This window comes from Ixodes scapularis, unplaced genomic scaffold (genome assembly GCF_016920785.2).
Source record: "Ixodes scapularis isolate PalLabHiFi unplaced genomic scaffold, ASM1692078v2 PGA_scaffold12__126_contigs__length_90152505, whole genome shotgun sequence".
Lineage (NCBI taxonomy): Eukaryota > Metazoa > Arthropoda > Arachnida > Ixodida > Ixodidae > Ixodes > Ixodes scapularis.
This window is the reverse complement of record NW_024609838.1, coordinates 344,033-363,589: the sequence shown is the minus strand read 5'-3', so window position 1 is coordinate 363,589 and position 19,557 is coordinate 344,033. Positions and strand designations below refer to the sequence as shown.

Below are 19,557 nucleotides of genomic sequence, written 5' to 3'. Positions count from 1 at the left end.
GCTTTATACCTAATGTCATAATTGCGAAGAATGCAACGCGGATAACTCAATATGAGGTCGGTTTTCCAGCTGTCGATAAATGAAAGCACAGTACATGCAATGCAAAAGCCGGGGACAGCTGCTGATTTGACAGTTGCTTGTAGAACGCCAGCCTAAGCGACGCGCGAGTTCCCTCGCACGGTCGCGGGTTAGGCGCCGAAGAAAAACCGCAACGAAACGAGGCAAAGCAAGATCTTTGTTCCGCCCCATAATGGCAGCATTGCCCGGCGGATGGGGCCGGGCTTCATTCTTAAGTCTGGGCGGTGGCGGTCAACGCCGCCCTGAGATTCTAGACAGCAACGGGCCCCCTCTTGGCGTCATACTCGTCAATGTACCACTGCTGGTTCAAGTAGATGAACTTGAGGAGCAGCCGGTAGAGGGTGCTTCGTGCCGTCACCTCGACGTACATGGCCACGAAGAAGGCGAGGAAGAAGAGCACCCCACACACGAGGGTGACCAGCTCAGAGTCGCTGAGTTCGCTGCGCGCCATGCGGGCGGCGCCGTCCTGCTTGAAGCAGACGATGGTGACGGTGGCGCACGCCACCATGACGCCCACGGCCAGCAGGAAGAGGCAGTGCAGCAGCTTGTCGCGTGTCGAGCATGGCGGCAGCTTCCACGATCCGGCGCGGAACTTCTTGTGCCACTGGTACTGGTACTGGCAGAGCTCGCAGCTGGGCGGCTTACGGGACTTCTTGTTCAGGATCTCCAGCCAGCGCTGAGGGAGGACGACAAGCGAATGCAACCTTTGCACTGTCGGGGTGAAGCCGTCAGCTCTGGGCGAACGCGTCTGCTCCGATACGTGATCTCTGAGCAGACCTGCCAGCTCGGAACCATCAGGTCTGGGCAGACCTGTCGGCTCAGATTCATCAGCTTTGAGCAGACCCATCGGCTCAGATTCATCAGCAGTGACTCGTCAGTTCTGAGCAGACCCACCAGCTTTAAAAAGACCAGTCACCATCTTGAGTTGCAAGTCGAGTTTAGTGTTTTCGGAATAAAGAGAAAATTAATGTCTCGGAGTGGTTATGGCACAGCTCATTAACTATGCGCTGAGACAGTGAGGGAGAGGAGGAGACGAGAGTGCATGGGAACGTCGAAATGCAGAGCTCTGATTCAGATGGTTGGTGGCTAGACCTAAAGCCATGCTGCCTCTGTCTCCACTTCAATCATTGAACGCATTCGGATGCAAAAGCCAAATGCCGGAGTTCCACGTTCTAATGCGTTCGACGAGCGCAGTGGAGACAAGGACAGCTGGCTTTAGGTCTGCCCACTAATCATTCCAACCAGAGCTCGGCATTCTGACTTCCCACGCAATCTCGTCTCCTCTACCTCCCTCCCTTTCTCAGCGCACACTGTTATTTATTTTAAAACCAATAACTTGGAATTCGGATTGTTGCCCTTTCACATGGCAGTTGCTTGCACCCCGTGAAAACGCTGCCCAGAATGCCACCACTTATTAATTGGCTACCACCATAATAATTGCCCAATAACCATAATAATAAAAAAATTAATCTTCCCCCTTCCCTTCCTGTTTCCCCACCCTCAATTTTTACACAAGCAGAATTCAAAAGAGGGGTCCAGACCCCCCTGCATCTGAGTCTGCCACCATATGCACACATGTTCACTAAAAAATCTCAAACCTCCCTTTCAAAATATCAGGAAAATATTTTTTTAGAAAAACATAAGAATTGAAAAAAAAAAAAAAAAAAAACGCCATATTTTAGTTACAGGTTCGTGCATGGTCAGCACACAGCTGATGGTGGTTCGTACAAGTGCAAGGCTTGTGCATGTGTGCACTTAACTCGTGCATAACTGTGTTCTAGCTGTGCAAGGTGGCCAGGCATTCAAGGTTAATGTACCATGTTGCACACTGTCAAGTTAAGGAAAAAAAGTGTTTGCTGAAACAACGTTCGAGTCAGCAAAAAAAAAAGCATTATTATTATTTACTTATTTATTTTTTGGAGAACAACTGTTGCGGCGAGAATGTACGCTGCAGAAGGTATACACTCAGCAACAAGGCAGCTATAGCGGCAGCTGAGGTGATGTCATTGCAAGCCGTGTGTAAAGAGAGTGCATTGAGAAGGTACAGTCATGAGAGGGAAGAAACGTGCGAGTGAGTGCATGTCAGGCAGCCGCAGAGCGCTCTAGTGAACGCCGTGCGCAATGTCTCGTGTGCAGCCTTGGCACTTCAAACAATTGGGAGTACTTATGGCTCGCGCTGGCACGTCGTCTGCTCCGTCACCATGCAACAAGGATCCAACGGCATTTTTCAGCTGCCAATCTCCCTTCCGTACCGATAAAAAAATTATATTCATCTGGGAAAGACATCTTGCTTGAGTTTTCTGATAAGCGACGACGTTTGGACAACTCTAATATTTGATCGAATTTATGAATGCTGAGATTGTCAAACGAAGGAAAAACGCTACCAAATTTCCCTTTCCCGATGTGCGCGGCATGGCAATAGTGTAGCGCCTTTGCACGTACGCCTTCATCGCTATGGGCAGCCCACGCAGTCAGCGCAGCAAAGAGCGCCGGTTTAAGCCGGGTGTCTTTAGTTTTTGGTTCAGTCATCGCTGCACACGTGACATCACAGCCAGCACTTGCTAGCCTGCTCTGCCTCTACCGAGTAACATGCGCTTGTGTGTTCCCTCTCGTAGATCTTGCGACTGTAACGCCATTGGCAGATTTTGTAGAACTGCGTGTGCATGCATTGTCCACTTTTTTCTTTCTAGTCATGGGTGTCCCAGATGTAGAACTTCTCAACAGTTCTGGACCCAACCAGTATTGTTTCACTCGACCAGTGCGTAGCCAGAAATTCCTTTCGTGGGGGGGCTGGGGTGCCTGGGATGTCTATGACTTCGGGAAAGGGGGTGGGGTTAAAATGTGTGTGGTCGGCTGGATTTCAGGGGGGCTGAAGCCCCATAAACCCCCCGCCCCTTCTCCCTCTGGCTAGCTATGCCACTGCGGCAAACAAAGTCATGGGTGACATGCGCTGCTGCGAGGACCCCATGGAAAACATTGCAGCAAAAGGTAAAACAACAAACACCTCAAAGAGAACCTTAGAAATTGCGACGCTGTATGCTCTCCGAGATGCAAGAATACACTGGCAGGTTCTAGAGGAAGGGTTGAAGCCGACACTCACGAGTTGGAGGGAGTCGTTTTTGTAGACGAGGGAGCAAAGTTAAGCAGACGCTCACACTTATTTTGTAGAAGGGGGGTAAATGTGACACTCCCAAGTTGGAGGGAGTTCTTTCTAGTAGAAAAGGGAGTAAAGCAGACACTCGCGAATACCTCTGCACGCGATCTAATCACGGGGCGGTTGCAAGACATCTCAAAAGCACCCACGCGCGGCGCAACACTCCGGCACTTGGGCGGTAGGAGCTGGTGCAGGCGGAATATAGTTACCATGAGGCAGCCGCAGTGGATGTACTGCATGGTTCCCGAGCAACGGCACGGCGAGATGAGAGGATCGGCGTCCTTGGACACCATGTGGCAGATCTTGCAGATGGGTCCCTCTGATCTGCCGGGCTCGTCGGGCACCAGTTCGATGAGCTCCGCTGCGGCGACCGAGGACGCCTCGGCCACACCGCCATTCGAAATGTGAACTTCGGGCAGCAGGCAGGGATCGGCGTTCATGCCGACGTACCGCAGCCAACATCGCCGGCCCAGCTAGCCGTCCGGCGACGCTGGACGGCTCAGCCACGGGACCCTCGGCGTCGCCGATGGTGTTCGAAGACGACAGGACACCGGGCGTTGTTTGAGGGGAGGACGGAGTAGACGCGAGACGCTGGCGAGGCGACCGGAGTCGCAGGCCGCCGACGCAGCAGCTGTGCGTGCTGCCTTGTTTACACTGGCGTCGGGCGAGCGGCGGAGCGAGTGGTGGGATATCGGGCAGGCGGAGGGTCTGCCCTAACAACAACGTTGGATGCTCGACCAATCGCGTCTCGCGGCGCAGCGCGCGCAGCCAGCGCAGCTGCTTTGCCGCTGCCAGCTGTGTTGTGAGCGGCGAAAACAAATAAAACAAAAAGCTGCGCAGTCACATCGTTCGGCTTTTGAGACATTCTATTTGGGGCGGGCCGACTGTCTCTCGACCGAAGGTGTCGAAATTGTGAACATTTCAGATTTTTTTTTTTTTTTTTTTTTCATTCCATTTCATGGATTTTAGAAAGTGTCTTTCATTCAGATTTTTTTTTTCCTCCGTCTAATGAGGCGAGAAAGCAGACGGCGCGGTTAACCACGACGTCTAGTCCAGGATTGCCCAAATTATTTTTTTCCTTTCCAACGCTAACAATCGTTAAAAAAAAAAAAAAAAAAAAAAAACTGTTAGGCGCTTAGAAACACAAATTGAATATTATTGCCCAAAAGACGGGTGGGCTGGAGCTGCCCGGAGAGGCCCGTAGCCCGGGTAAAGGGAGGACATCAACCGCCAAAGTTTGACGACCGCTGCTGGTAGCTCGTGACGATGACCGCCAGCGCAGCGTTGCCCCCATCCTCGTTAATCGATACACAAGCCGCGCAAACAAGAGAGATTCGACGTTCACTGCTAACCTCCACCTAGTTCTAATAATGAGGCCGACCATAAAAACTCCCTTTCTGCACCCCCGATAACGCCACACATGTGCGCGCGATTTGGCAAGTGGCGGGTGCCCACTGCACGAACGCTCTGCCCCGCAGGTTAGACGCTGGCGGCGTGTTGTCGTGTGGAGAGGGAACGGACGAGGGAGGTCCACGGAAGAGCCGCCCGTATTAACAGCAATAAAAATACGCACGCATATAAAAAAGCCGATCGCATCAGCGGGCACCTGGCCATTCCCCCTCTCACCGAGGGACGGCTGTGGCTTTCTGTGGCTCGGCCGATCCGTGCGCGGGTGGCAGATGCTCGTCCGTTGCGGAAACGTTCCCTGTTTGAGGCATTGGGGCGATGTTCGTGGCATGCAAGTTGTGCGCGAGGGGCCGATGGTTTGCGTAATCGGGTAGCACGTAACGTGCGGAGATCACCATCGACCGCGCCTACTGCGGGAAGAGCTAAGAGAGCGCGCGCTGCAGGCACGAGCACGCGGTGGCAGAAGTTGCAGCAACCACGTTGTTTGCACGGTACCGAATTCGAGTATCCAAGCATGCCGCCCTTCTGTTACGCGACTTGTAGTCTCGTGTAGATTAGATACGGACAGGAAGCAAATGAATAATAATTGAAAACGAGCGCGTTGGTGAAATGAATGTACCACCACTAATATTCATCCGTTCAAAATAGTACCATGCGTACCTCCGATATGTCTATCGCGGGGCAAAATATTAGATGCGAATTCATCGGAGATTTCTCTTATTTCTCATATGCAAGAGAACATTTCCTAGTTGGGGTCAATCAGCTTTAATTACGCCATTGGACATTGCCGACAGGTGATAGCCCAGTAGGTCTGTCATTAGATAATCTCACAAGTTGTACAAAAGAAAAGAAAAAGTCGCTGTGTATGCCTCACACAAGCAGTTTCTTACACTTTCTGCGCATGTCTGATAACTTTCTTCGTGCATTACCAGAGAGTGATTAGATCGTGCGCCCCGGTAGCAAAGCGAGTCTAGCGTAAGGTCTACGAAAAGTTCCCAATGCTTTTAAGCGAGCAATAGACGGTTTGCTAAATTACCCAAGCCCAAGCGTGCGCGAATGAAGTTCCACGCACTGCGCGTATCGTCTTCTGCTGCAGTTAGTTCTAAAGTAAAACTGCAAAACCAATGGCACTTTGCACGCGCGTGTCACGTTCCCGGCACCGTTTTTCATGCTCGAGTAATTTAGCCAATTTAGCAAAAGGCCTATTACAGACTTCCGTGTGGTTGTTTGATGCAACGTGCTTCGAGCATTCCCGCGGAGGCTGCCATTCAAACTTTGGCAAGGGGTATCTTGTTTGTCTCGCAGCGCTGGCAGGCAGTCAGCTGGTGAGGCCCTGTCATGATTGACCCCAAAGTGTTCCTCAGCCTGCTTGTCCTCCTGGCGCTATTCATCGCAGCAAGCGTCGCTGGAGCCGTCTGCTATATGTAAGTTGTAACGAAAAAAAAAAAAAAAAATGTTGGAGAAGGAAAAAAAAGTTTGTAGATCATAGCACCGACAAAATCCAAATAGGATCCACTTTCTTTGGGGAGAGGAGGGAGAAGATTGAAGGGCACCCCCCCCCCCCCCCCCTCCCACCGGTATGCTTATTCTTACCATTTTAAATCACTGCATAGTGTTCAATTTTTACTCGAGTAATGCGATATGAATGCAACAGGGCATCAATGGCCTCAGAACAAGAAGGTATCCCCTCCTTTCCAGCCTTCGATTCCCCATCTCCCACTTTTTGCAGCAAAAGTTGGAACCGAAAAATATGCATTCAAACACTGAACTCCTTTGCTTTCTTACTGCTTCATAATGCTTTGAAAATGCTTATCAAATTCAGCGTAAAAGTGTATAATAAAATTTAAAAAATTAATTTTTTCAAAGAAATTTTAAATGTAGGCACGTTTTTCTTTAATGTTAACAGCCAGACACTGTCGATACTCCCCTGCAATTTAAATTGTTGATACAGCAGAAAGGATACAAAGGTTCCACCAGCTACCTTGGTAAAGGAATAATGAAAAAAAGAAATGCAGTGAAGTGACCACTGACAAGCATCTGACCTCTGCCAATATCATTGGAACCATTCGGTCGCTGTATACCAAGACCTGAAAACAATGAGCATCTGTAGTCAATATTGCCAACTTCTTTGTCACTGTTCTTACGACACATGCGGATCATCACCAGGCATTGTTATCTGAAGTATTGGAATGATATACTAAAACTCTCTAATTTTATAGAATACAAAAAAATAAAATAAAAATGGCGCCATGATTGCCTTAACACGACCTGAATGTCGGCACCACATGTCTCGCTTCAGATGCCGTGTTCTCAAAAAGGACTCCCGCAGAAGCCTTAAAGACGACCTGGTCATCGTTTTGGACGTAAGCAAACCGTTGCACAATATGAGAATGCATCATTGGTTGGTTGACCTTGTAAGCCGTCCCAATTTCACACAAACAGTAGTGAGCAAAGATATCAACCTAATAGTTTGTGAAGAGACAAACACAACCGAGTTTGTGCAAACGCATCCCGACTCTCTTTTCCAGGGCACGGAGCCACCGCCACCCTACGACTGGACAAACCGCTGACCACGCAAACATCTCAATAAATACTGTCTTTTATGAACTCTTGTTTTGAACAAGTCTTTTGCAGCCAGTTGAGATCATGATGACACAAAGTCCATTGTATAAAAAAAAAAAAAAAAAAGCAATTCACTGTAAAAAAAAGCTGCCTCCGAGCAGACGTCGAGGTCGGCAGCCGTGAGTGCCGGTGCAGTTCGCAGGGTGCACGCCTGCGGCGTCCTTTTGTCCTTTTCGCAGCCGGAAAGCACCCCCAAACCCTCTCCGGTCACAATTTAAAAAGAGATGCAGTTTCGTCGGTAGAAAAAGAGCCTGAAAACTACCCCCGGAAGACGAGAACGCTCGCTCCCTGACAACAGTCCCGCGGACGTACGCTCAAGCCTTCGCACGCCCTCCCACCTGCCCCCTAATGCAGAACGCCGACGATCTTCTGCAGCTGCGTCGCCGCCACGCTCGATCTCTTAGAACGGTGCGACAGAGTTCCGGCTTGTCCCACGGGGCAACGCGTCTCTCACTGGGATGGCCGCCGAGAAACCAAGCGGAGGGAGAGCTCGGGCCTGTCTCGGCGACTCGCGCGGGGGGGCAACCCGCCGCTGACTAGGAGGCGCAAGGTCGCGCTCGTCGTCAGCCCAGGGGGTCCTCGTCTTCTTCCTCGTCGTCCTCCTCGGACGCCCGGTGGGGGAGCGCGGGGGCCGCGAGCGCGAGCTGTCCGCGCTCGAGCAGCTCGAGGCGCTCGGGGTTGGCCATGCTGCGCCGGATGGCAGCGGGGTCCTTCTTGCTCCACTTGAGCAGTTCGTCGTGCATCTTGCCTGCCCGCGCGGGGCTCAGCGTCCACAGGCAGCCCTTGCGCTGGGCTCCCGTGCCGGGCTTCTCGATCTTCTCGAAGCACTTGTTCAGGGACAGGTTGTGCCGGACCGAGTTCTTCCAGCCGCTGGGGGCCGTCCGGAAATACGGGAAGTTCTCCCTGAGGGGGTGAAGGAGGGCATGGGTTATCGCGGGCCCCGCAACCTTGGGTACGGTACGGCGCCTAAAACGCGTCCCAAACCGGTGTGTTTAGTGTCCTGTGCCACCCGTGCATCCGAAGCGATCTCGAAATGGCAACAAATGATACCGCGGGAGACGAGGAGCCGTTGTCGGACGTCGCAAACCCGACGGTTGGCCGTAGAAGTCTCTGAAAAGTGCTGCCGTCCTCGCGGAGTTTCAACTCCTGACTGCCGAAGCTTCCGTGTACCGTCAAGCTGGCGAGAGCGGCGTGGACGAATCGGCAGACGCCCATTGTGTCGTGGCTCACTCTCGGCATGACAGTCCGCGGAAGCACCTTTGGCAACGCCACCGACCCTTGCGTTTGCTCCTTTTCTTTCGCCAGAACTTCTACGACCAACTGTTGGGATTGTGGCATGAGAAAGCAGGACACGCCGGCTGCTGCGGTGTCGTTTGGTTGCCACTTTGGGACCGCTTTCGAGGCGTGGGCAGTTCGATGCAATAAATGCGCAAGTCAAAGACCTGTTCCTGGTCTTCGACTTGTGTAACATGGAAAAATGACAGAGTGCTGTCTCGTACAAACTTGCACAACACCGAAGGCCAACACGGTATGCCTTTGCAATTTGAGGTCGGTTTAAACGGGAACCTGAGTCGTCGCTCCTTGTACTACCGATTTCAAGTAGGCAGTGGAACTCCTTCAAGGGATCGGTATGCAGCTCTTGGTGTAGAGCGAGGCTACGTGTTGAAAGCACCACAATGTGGTCGCGGCTTTGCCTAGCAGCTTGGGCAAACCACCAAGCGAAGAACGGCGTTCACGACGGATCCAATATCCGCAAACCATGCCAGGAAGTAATGCAATGTCTCGTCTGTCAAGTCCATTCCTAGTCTTCCTTCTTCTAAGCTTCCGGCATTATCTCCGCTTTGCACATGTAGGTTGTACAACTTGACAAACTAGAAGGGAGAAGCAAAGAATTACCACCTCCCAGTTTGTCATCGTTGCATACCACCTGCAAGCCTGCATCGCACGAAAATAAATAAAATCGAGCGCCTGCCCGCATGAAGCGGTGATGTGCCTCGCATTGTTTATGTGAATCGTCGGGGGATATCCGAGGCCTACCACGTCGCCACAGCGATTTGTGACTTTGACAGGTGGGTGAGTCAAGGTTACTTGCCAACCCAGCTGTCAAGTAAACTGGTGATGCAAGGGAGGCAAGAATGAGAGCTGCACAACGTTACTAATGCACGTAGCGTGTGACACATCAACAGAAAAGAGATGAGCAGTGTTCATCCTCACGTCCATAGTACACTGAACGATGCTCGCACTAGGTGTAATGATTCAGGAAAACTTCCCTCGCTTTCGACTGCGCTTTGGAAGCTCGTGAGATGCTTCAGCATAGGAAAAAAAATCTCTCCTGAAGTGGGACGACTGAAAGTCCTCCCCACAGTTCTCATTCCGCCATTGATTATAGTAGACAAGAACAGAGCTCCGTCCGTTTGTTCTTTCAAGGTGTCTATCGTTCATACTCGTAGCACTGTTATCTTTTCCGGTGAATCACGGAAACCAAGTAGTGTGTTTGTTTGTCGCGTCTCCCAGCCGCGCGAGCCCTCACAAACCAAAACAGCTGCTGGACTCACGTCATGAAGCTGTAGATCTCGTTGACGGGCAAGCTGCCCGTGCGGCTATTGCGGAGCGCCATGGCAATCAGGCAGGAATAGGAGTAGGCGGGCTTCGGGTAGCTGCGGTCCTGGCTGGTCCTCGACGCGGCACGCTGCGGCAGGGGTGCCGGCTCGGGCTCGGTGACGGCAGCCGCCAGCGTCACGTTCACGAGCGTCGTCTGGGGCATGCTCGACCTGTGACTGGGCAGCCCGGTCTGCGGGTCCACCAACAAGCCCTCGAGTCCGTCCAAGTCCGAGATGAGCGAGATGCCGTGCGAACCGAGCCACACCGAAGGGCCGAGAGGCGAGTCGAAGGCGTCCAGACTTTCGCCCGCGTCGGCGGCGCAGCGGAGCTCCCCGCCGCTGCCCGGGGCGAGAAGCTGCTCGACCTCGGCACGCATGTCGGACTCGATCATCTCTTGCAGCCTGAAGGCGTCTTCGTAAAGCTCCATGGTGATCTGCGAGTTGGGACGAAATTAGATCGAAACGTAGCGCAGGCCGGTTGCGGGCGGTTCAAAATGGGGCGGGAAACGGGCAGTTCGAGCGCCAGCGCCGCAGCGTCGCTGCGCTTCCAAGTGCGCGAAACACAACCGACAGCGGAACAGACTTTGTGAAACTTTGCGGCCGAAACGCAAACACTGCGCGGCCAGGAATCGTGGAACAGGCGAAATGCAGCGAACTCAAAAGAGACCGCGCGAACTCGCCCTCCATCGCAAGCGCGCGCGGCGGCGGCGGTGGCGGGCGCGCTTGAAGGCTCCAAAAGCGCCAACACGAATCGTATTTTCCACGCGCACGTCGCTATCTCGGCGGCAAACGAAGCGAAAAAAGTTCGAGCGAGAGACCTGACGGCGATTATGACACGAGACTCGAACGCGAGCAAGTGGTGTTCGTGCAAGTTGGAGCAACGTTACCAGCAGCCAGAACGGGCTTTGTTCTTCGCTCTTCGACGGCAGAGGAAGGGGGGGTGTCTGGGCGGATTCGGCGATGCCGCGCGCGCCACTTACTTGCAACGTCGCCGCTTTGTCGCTCACCGCCGGTTGGAATAATCAGTCGCCGATAGCATTTGTAGCGACGCTCGATATAGGCTAGTTCATTAACAAACGTGGGTAACGTGGGACTAGCGTTCACGGACGGCACGGGAAAATCCGTTGAACGGGCCCAGGACAAAGGGGAACCGAATTTGAAAACGGCGCTGCGCCATTGGTGAAGGGGCGTCACGTGGGGTCCCAGCGGGCCCTCCCATTGGACCGGGGAGTCAGCAGAGCGGAAGGTGGGGCGAAAAAAGCACATGGGGCTGTGTCGGTGGGGGGGAGAGGGTAGGCCTACCCTTGTGATGGAAGAAAAGATCGCGAAGCGCGTTTTGTCGAGGGGCTCTAGTTTTGGCGAGGTTCGCGCGCCGATGTGAAATCGTACAGAGTTCAAAAGGACGAGGTGACCGGGAGGGCTTCGTGAAAAATCAATTTTTACTCACGTTTTACGCTCAGATATATTTTTTTTTTCTTCCCCGCAAACCGCGCCAAGACCCTCAAAATTTAAACATACATACAAAAAAAAAAAAAAAGAAACGAACAGTGCATTACATTTTTGGGCATCCAAGATACGACTACGCGTGGAGAGTGTCTCTTTACAAGAACCATCCTCCCATACCACACACACGCATTAGTGGCATAGCCGGGAATTTGTCAAAATTCGGGGAGGAGGGGGGGAACTGAGGTGGCTGGGATGTCTATGACTTGGGGTGCATGTGTATATTATAAGATCAGCTGGATTGTGCACGTGCATCGGGCTACGCCCGATGCACATGCACAAACACTTACACCAGGAGTTTGTTTCAGGGTACAAAAAAATGCCCAATTTCAAAACACACAGACAAAAAAACAAAAAAACTTGCATTGTTGTTACCACACGCAGCTATTCCAAGCCTCAACAAGTGTGCCACGACGAAAGATACTCAGCGGTGGCAGAAATCTCACTAAGAAGACGAAACCTCGGCCGTCGCCGGCGGAGGACTGCGGAGGGGCGGCGAACTAAGTCTGTTGACCAGTTCAGACGAGCTTTCGCTGCCGTTCTCTCCCTGGGGTGACACCACAAACACGTGCACCACTTGCTCCTGAGCACGACTGGCGTAAAACACCAGCTGCCCAGACTGGAGTTCTAAGGGTGCCTGTGCACCCGGAGTGCCAGACGACGACGGCGTCGCAATGCCGGTTTTTTCTGCGGTCGTGTTTTCCGCCGTGGCGTCTTCGATGATGATTTCTTCGTGGACGACTTCTTCTTCGACCTGCTCTTCTGCCACGGCCTTCCGTTTCCGGCCGCGGCGCTTGGTTTGGCGATCCGGAGTGGGTTCAGGGTCGTCGGGATCCTCCATTTCCTCTTCGAGCCCGACCAGGTCGAACTGCGTGGGGTCGTCTGCAAAAAGGCAACGACTTTCCTGATGGCGAGAACATATCGTAACCTTGGTTTGTCGGCCCTCGACAGCACGACAAAACCGATTGGTTGCTGCGAGCCACGCGGCTGCACAAATATGCGATCGGTTCACTTTTGTCTAGAATTTATCGTAAATGTGAGAGCCGTTGTAGCGCTATGACCACACAGTACTGTTTTGTTCGCATTTTCACTACACACTACGCACTACGGTAGCTGACAGGATGGGACGGCAGGGAGGACTTTCGGTTGTCCAGTTTCCGGCGAAAGCTTCCTACTTTCAACAACAATTCGGCGCCTCACGACAGAAGAAAACAAGCGCGTGCTAGAGGCTAGGCATCGGAAAGAAATGCTGAAATGCACATTTGTACGACGAAGCAGGTAGAAGGCTGGGAAAGCCAAGAGAAAGGCATAGTGTTACAATTCCTGCGCCGGTGAGATGCAGGCTAGCAGCTCTGCAGCTTTGCCTAGTGCGCCGGTGTACATGGAGGAAGCACCCTTTCCAGGCAAAAATATGAGAGTGGATTCGCGCTTCAAACGAGAAGGCTCAATTCCTCGGTAAAAATCGTAAAAAATGTTGTGTACCCATCTGTCACACGAGCGTGTTTGCTGAGCAGACAACGAGACTGTTGCAAGATGTTTTTCGTGACTCTTGCACCGGCCTTGTCCCACCATTAGTGTGACAGATGACGAGCGTCGTCAAAAAACATTCTCATTAAAAAAAAAAAAAATGTAGCATAAAGAAAAAAATGTTACTTTGCCAGCCTGCTGTCTAAAATTGTATTTGTTCGCGCACTTCTATTGGAAAAGCACTGGCTGGTGACCATGCACGGCCTGTCCAACTTTTCTTTATTCCATTTGCAAAACCACCACAAGGATAAAAGAGATGAAGAACTTGCAGCAAAATCAATGATTCTATAGTCGGCGAACCTCCGCTCCTGCGTTCGCTCTATTAAAGTGGAGGGCGGTGGGAGAACTTTCCCCTGAACTCGCCACCAACTATAGTCTCCTCTCGCACTCGTCATTATTTCGGCAACACACCAGCACTGCCCACTCTTTCGCTTGCCTCGGGTGTTGGACGCCATGTCCCGCAGGAAGTGCACTTACTGATTGCCTTGTCCACCAAGTCCCGATGCATCCGCTCCTCTCTCTTAAACTTGTTCTAAGGACAAACAAAAACAATCAGGGTGAGAAGTTACTGGCACTGCACTGCTGCACTCCACATTTATGATACTTTTTTTCATAACAACTTGGCAAACAGCAAAAGCTACGACCCCAGCGAGTCGTTCAAATTGCGGGAGTGGGGCACGTGACAATGTATCGTCTGAGAGCACTCCTCCTGCAGCAGGCTGTCACGTGATTTGCTCCGACACACTGATTGGTCCGAGGGGGCCGTAGCATGCGATCCTTGACAAGGTACGGACCAAAACCGAGCAAAGCGGGTCATGCACGCACGCAGTAAAACTTGGTAATAATGAAGAAAATTAGTGACGTACGGCTAGACTAGTGAGTAGAGGACTCCCTGCACAAAATTCATCCGTTTGCCTATACGCACAACCAAAACACAGTCAAGGGCATTTAAAAATAAAGTCGGGGTGTGTGAATGTTTACACACCATGAAGTTAGAAAGCCATCAAAGAGGAGACTCGTCGCTTTGCTCTGTATGAGCAATTTCGCCAGTGCTGCAAGACAGCTAACACCTCGGCTTGCGTCAAGGAGTAACGAAATCACATGCCAGTATGACACTCGTCCAGAGAGTAATCCCAACACTTTGTGCGCCTCACAAACCGGAAGTACAGCTGCAACGTGCGTGTATGCCTGTAACATGGAATAAAGGATGAGACTTGATCGATCGAAAAATTGAACCAGTCTCATAGGTAGTTTCTTGTCCCTAACAGGAGAGCAGTAGCCGGTTAAGAAAACGTAGCGCCTCCTGACTTCAGATGTAATAGGCCCTTTACGAAGGTGTACACCACCTAGCAGCAATTGCACCACCGATTAATCTCTCATGCCGTCTGGCCCGTATAGACGAGTAACGTCGTCGTCTTTAATTGGCGGCGCGGCAAGCCGGTGGACCAGCACAGATCATCAATAAGTTGTGCGACTGTATCACGTCCGGGTCACCGATTCGTAGCGTGTCGACGTTGAGAGCGGGAGAGGCGGCGCGACCGACTCCGAGCTTAACTGAAAAAGTTCTCGTTAATCCCTTGTGCCGTTGGGCTCGTATCGACGAGCAACGTCGTCGTCTTTAATCGACGGTGTGGCAGGCCAGCGGACCGCCACACGCTCGTATACTTCGTGTCAACATATTTGCGCTACGTTGTCAAGGCTAGCATAGAGTACGCAGCGCCCCAACACTGTCAAAGCTAGTAGCGCAAGCTCATGGCGCCTTCTTTGCGCAAAGAGGACTTGTTTAGCACTCGAATTTGTTTATGACGTGCAGAATTTAATAATGATAATAAATTTTTTTTATTACGTCAAATTTGTTTGCTTGTTGCCCACTGTGAACCGAGATGGTACTAAGGCGTTGTCAGGAACTTGCACCTTTTGCCATCGGCACACCCTGCAATACTGCACCGCATAAAACAAAAATAGAAAACGAATTTACATGCTTTTGTAGCAGTGCTGGGCGGCGTCACTGTTGAAGCTACACTTGCTTTGACAGCACAGCACAATACTGAGCAGTCCTGCTCTAACCCACAGCGCAGTCGCCGCGATAGCTGCGACAAGTCATGGCGAAAGCGTTCGGAATGAAAAAAAACATCCGACTATTTTGTTCCGTACGTTTTTGTTTCTCTTGGCACGAGCTCTTGGCATTGACGGTGCTACGACAACGTTTTGTTATCGACAGTTTTCATATTTTTCCAGGGGGCGCATGCAGTGGGCGTCGGGTACTACGAAATTCCAGAGTATAGGGCGGGTTGTTAACGCTGCGGCGTAGCTCTGTGATGACGCCTTCGCTTTGCACGCGGCAGACACGAGTCTGATTTCTGCGAGCGGCGGGAGATAATTTTTCGAGGATTTGGCAACGTCGACGACGGACATCATTTCCAGAAGCGGGAAGAGACCACAACGGCTATTGCTGTAAAAAAGTTAATGCCGGGTATAGTGTGTGGCATTAGACGCAGGAGCTACGTCGGCGTTCAGCTTTGGGTGCAATCCTAGGCTATACACAAAGCTATAACTGAAACGTGGCTGCCGCCAATATTCCTCGATGGAGTTTTTGAAAGGTCTATTTGTATCAGAACGTCTTACGATACTGAGCTCCAATTTCGAGGAAACATTTCAACTGGCTCTCTGAATTTTTAGATTCTACACGGAAAACATTCTTTGTGTTTAGCTAGGACGACCCTTCGATTTGGCGCACAAAATACAACTCTCGTTTTACTCTCTGCGAGTGCACGCCAGCTTCGATCGACCGTGACAAACCTTGAGGTCCTGCCGCGTGCGCTCGGGAAAGAAGGTGGCCATGAGCGTGAAGTCGGTGCCACAGACGCTCAGGGCCCGGTAGAAGCGGGCCGTCTGCTTCTCCGTCCAAGTCCGCCGGCCGTGCGGCTGCCGCCGAAACGACGTGTAGTTTGTTTCGTGGCCCGTCTCGTACACGACCGGCCGCGGCTCGGAGCGGGGTGCCTGGCGTCGGACCACGAGACTCTCTTCGTCCAGGGTGATTTCCCCGTTGGGTCCGACGCGGACACGCGGACCCGCCGACGCCTCAGATCCGTCCTCGTCCGAAGCGGCCTCTGGCTCCGCCGGGTCGTCCACGGTTTCGGCGCTGTCTTCCAGGATGCGGACCTTGGAGGTTTTCTCCCTGTTGTTCGCCGAAGAGGATACGAAAGACCGAGTAAGCAAGTCGTTACGAAAACCATTAAAAACAAATGACGCAATAATTCTGACGTTTGTTCGGTAGATTGTATGGGAGCACTTAAATAGGCTACGCTTGAGAGTGATGACACTTCGGACACATTGGTACTGTCAAGCATTGTTGTCAGTTGCACAAAGCTTATCTGAAATTGCGGGAAAAGCTTTTCCACCCCCCAGAAATATTCGAACTGACCGCTACAAAGCAAAACATTATCGCCCAAGCCTCTTGACATCATATCTGCAGTCGCATTTTCTCACTGTACCGATCGTCGATTGTGCCTGCTCGGCGCTAGGCACCAAAATGTCGGTGCCCACAAGAAGGATGGACGGAGGGATGCTAATGGCTGCACTATCTATAACGGGTGGCAGCAAGTGCCACCAAGACTAAAAACCAAAAGTATGATTCATCCCCTTGACCTTCTAAGCCAATTCGCAGAAATCTGGGATGTGATGCCAATGCAGGCTGTGTGTTCAAAAACGTCATTGTTGTCTTTAGAATATAGTCTTGCCCATATCAAAATGCACCAATATAAAGGTTTCAAGGCTGTACAGATGGAGAAAGAGAGAAGTAAAAGCAATCTTGCACTAGATTAAGGTCGCAAATATGCAGAACAGACAGAAATTAGTTCAGTATTGAGGACTGCTATTTACCATTACTCCAGAACGGCAACTGCCATTAGCTCGTTACGGATTCCGTGTAGTCAATCCACACTGACGACCAATGCACTAGGGATTGTATGTTGAAAGTTGTGCAGGGCCCAGACAGATTTGAGAAAGCACTTCATTTTTACATTTTGCTTCATCGTTGGAGCTTGGTGGCAATGAAGAGCCTGCTGTCAAGTGAGTCACTTACGGCATGGGGTTTCCGGGTGGGTTGTAGTAGATGAGGTCCATCATGGTCATGGCACTGCGATCTGCAGGAGGCTTTCGGCTGGCGGTTCGCGTCGTCCGCCGTGGCTAAAAGCAGACGAGCATAACAAGTGTTACGATGGAGGAATCGGTCATCACAACACAACGTTTGTGAACAGCCACTACAAGCACCGTCAGCAGACGTGGTTAGATCCGGAGCTAAAACAATGTCACTGAATGTTTGAAAAATAGTTTAAATGGAATTCAGGATGGAAGCATAACAGTATCCTCAGCTACACAAAATGCATCCATTATATTAGAAAATGTCTTACGATTGGATTAAACACGCACATATTGTTTTTTTGTTGTTTTTTTCAGCAGGTTTGCCATTAGCTTTAGTGGCAACCTGTGAAGGAAACTGAGTGGCTCTAAAATGAGCCCATCACATCCATGTGCTTTGCACTCAAGTGATGCAACGACCATGGACATTTCATCATCTTATGTGTGTATAAAGAAACCTGAAAAAGCTCCGGTAAAGTTTGTCAAAAAATGTTGGCTATTGCACCGAGGGTTTACTGATCCTCTTTCTTTGAGGATTACTTCCCAATCACTGCTTTGTCTCTCCAACTCCTTTGTAAGCAAAATGACCCACACAAATTAAGACTCTAAGCTGACCTTTTTGTTTGCTTTGCGAGACTTTGGTTCAGAGCGTGCTTCCGATTTTTTGTCGGTGTGTGACTCTGAAGGAGGCTCCGTGGAAGGCTCGGAGGAATTCTCTCCAGCGGCGTCCGTGGGTTGGCTGTGGACATGCTTGGGTGCCGGCGCATCAGCCGTTCCATTTGAAGCCTTGGCAGGCCTGCAAACACGACGACATCCTTAGTCGGCCATTAGCAGCTCAACGCATAGCATGTTCTCGCTTGGCATTCGGGAATAACCACAAATAAGTTGTGCCGGCAATTGGCTCGGTTGTGTTCAGGCGGCTCATCTTGGGAAGAAAAAAAATAACACGAATAATGATCCAGTCGCTAAAAGCTCTCCACTTTAATTTCCCGTGCAACGATTGCCTTCGAAGCTGGAGACAGGTGCTACCACTTCGATAAAAACAGAAGTGCGATTCATTCTTTAAAACGTTTAAAACTTTCTTTTTCCACTAAAAGGAACACCACAGGAAACGAGCCAGGTTCCGGTCAGGTGGCCCGTCACCGGCCCCAAGGTCAAGTTCACTCTCCTCGGGCCATACGGGTCAGTCACTCTTGCGTGAACATCGATCGTGTAGAACGTGATCTAGTGCACATGTCGTACCAGACGCGCTCGGTGGCACTGTCAGGGACACGACAGCACTTTGTCTGAATGGGCTGCGAATTCTAAAGGAGTCGCGTGGCCCAGACACACAATAAAACGAGCCAGACGCACGGGTCAATTCGAGGACACCGTCGACAATACGGAAGCAAGAAAACGTACGGTACCTGGCGTTTTTAGGCTCATTTTCAGCCGGTCGCTTGGATGCTCGAGTTCGTTGAAGGGGTAACGGCGGTGGTGCCGGCGGCTGGACGACTTGGGCAGCCGGCTCCGGTGGTCCGATTTCTTCCACAGGAGGAAGCGAGGCGGGTTCGGCCGGTTGAGCCGCTGGCGGTGGCGGGGACGGCGGCGGTTTTTCGATTGTCGACTCCGGTTGACTGGGCACCCCAACCTCGGCGACCGCTGCTTCGACATGGGGAGTTTCGTTGTCGGCACCGACGCAACAAGGCGTCTCTTCCGCGGGATTTGGGGCGGGTTCTTCGACCGGTAGAGCTGGGGCGGGAACGGAGATCCCACTCGACTTCCGGACTCCTTGGGGTTTGAGCGGTGCCGCTGGCTTGGCGGCGGCGTTATCACCCTTTCGCCCGGTGTTGGGCTTAATTTGGATTCTCGAGCGTCTCGTCGACATAACGGAGTCGTGTCTTCCTACAACGACGGCAACGGAGTCGGACTCGGTGGACGGACCACCCCGTTTCACGGCTCACTGGTTCAGTAGCGGCATGTTGCCCCCGCTGTACGGAAGTTCAGATGGGTCGAGAGGTCCTATCAGTGACGGTCGGCGCTTTCTTTTTTCTTTTTTTTTTTTTCCTTTTTTCAGAATGTTACCGTTTTCAGTTCGTCACTGCTGCTGTCGGTGTGTCCAAGACACGAACGGACGCTGCGGTGTCGGCGTGCCGGCGCATCGCGCTTCAGGATAAGCGGACACGTCTTGTTCGTGCCGAGAATGAAACCCCAAGGCACGCCGCAAACTCCTCGGTGACTGCACACCGCGACGACACCGACGACGCCAACGGTGCCATAATTTGCAGTGGATTTGCAGTGAGCTTTGCTTGGGTCGAAAATACTGAGTCGAAGTAAAAGTAAGCATGGACGCCGCTTCAGATAACTGGGCGATCAAAGCGCACGCGATAATTATTAAACGTCAAGTTTGTTTATTTTTAGTGTTTTAAACAAAAATAATTGCTCATAAAAATCTCAATGATCTTAAAAGCAGTTTTATGTTTATTTTATTAGTTAAGAGGTTAGTTGGTTGAACAAAGTTTATTTCAAAAGCAGCAAGTGCGAGGT

General features: G+C 51.5%; 3 protein-coding genes and 1 long non-coding RNA gene across 5 annotated transcripts; 1 reads left to right on the top strand and 3 right to left on the bottom strand.

Moving 5' to 3' along the window:
* Positions 1-213: 213 nt before the first annotated feature.
* On the bottom strand, positions 214-3,948 carry LOC120846349 (E3 ubiquitin-protein ligase MARCHF8). Its single transcript, XM_040218085.3, has 2 exons — positions 3,442-3,948; positions 214-754 (listed from the first exon to the last, which is right to left on the bottom strand). The coding sequence occupies exons 1-2, from the start codon at positions 3,670-3,672 to the stop codon at positions 329-331; spliced, it is 657 nt and encodes a 218-aa protein (XP_040074019.2). The 5' UTR covers positions 3,673-3,948; the 3' UTR covers positions 214-328.
* Positions 3,949-5,869: 1,921 nt separating this feature from the next.
* LOC120846347 lies at positions 5,870-7,244 on the top strand. The gene is made up of 3 exons (XR_006077538.1): positions 5,870-6,063; positions 6,939-7,002; positions 7,168-7,244. It is a non-coding gene; the product is annotated as an uncharacterized LOC120846347 (long non-coding RNA).
* On the bottom strand, positions 7,221-11,167 carry LOC120846346 (forkhead box protein N4). Of its 2 annotated transcripts, none has more exons than XM_042289362.1 (3): positions 10,749-11,167; positions 9,817-10,295; positions 7,221-8,164 (listed from the first exon to the last, which is right to left on the bottom strand). In XM_042289362.1, exons 2-3 carry the CDS (start codon positions 10,287-10,289, stop codon positions 7,825-7,827), a joined length of 813 nt encoding a protein of 270 aa, XP_042145296.1. In that variant the 5' UTR covers positions 10,290-10,295; positions 10,749-11,167; the 3' UTR covers positions 7,221-7,824. The 2 variants fall into 2 exon arrangements, with proteins under 2 accessions (XP_042145296.1, XP_042145295.1); XM_042289361.1 differs by having other exon boundaries at positions 10,842-11,167.
* Positions 11,168-11,286: 119 nt separating this feature from the next.
* Positions 11,287-19,373, bottom strand: LOC120846345 (transcription factor TFIIIB component B'' homolog). The gene is made up of 6 exons (XM_040218080.3): positions 18,438-19,373; positions 17,647-17,827; positions 16,976-17,079; positions 15,691-16,069; positions 13,369-13,423; positions 11,287-12,246 (listed from the first exon to the last, which is right to left on the bottom strand). Exons 1-6 carry the CDS (start codon positions 18,896-18,898, stop codon positions 11,810-11,812), a joined length of 1,617 nt encoding a protein of 538 aa, XP_040074014.2. The 5' UTR covers positions 18,899-19,373; the 3' UTR covers positions 11,287-11,809.
* Between the last annotated feature and the right edge of the window lie 184 nt (positions 19,374-19,557).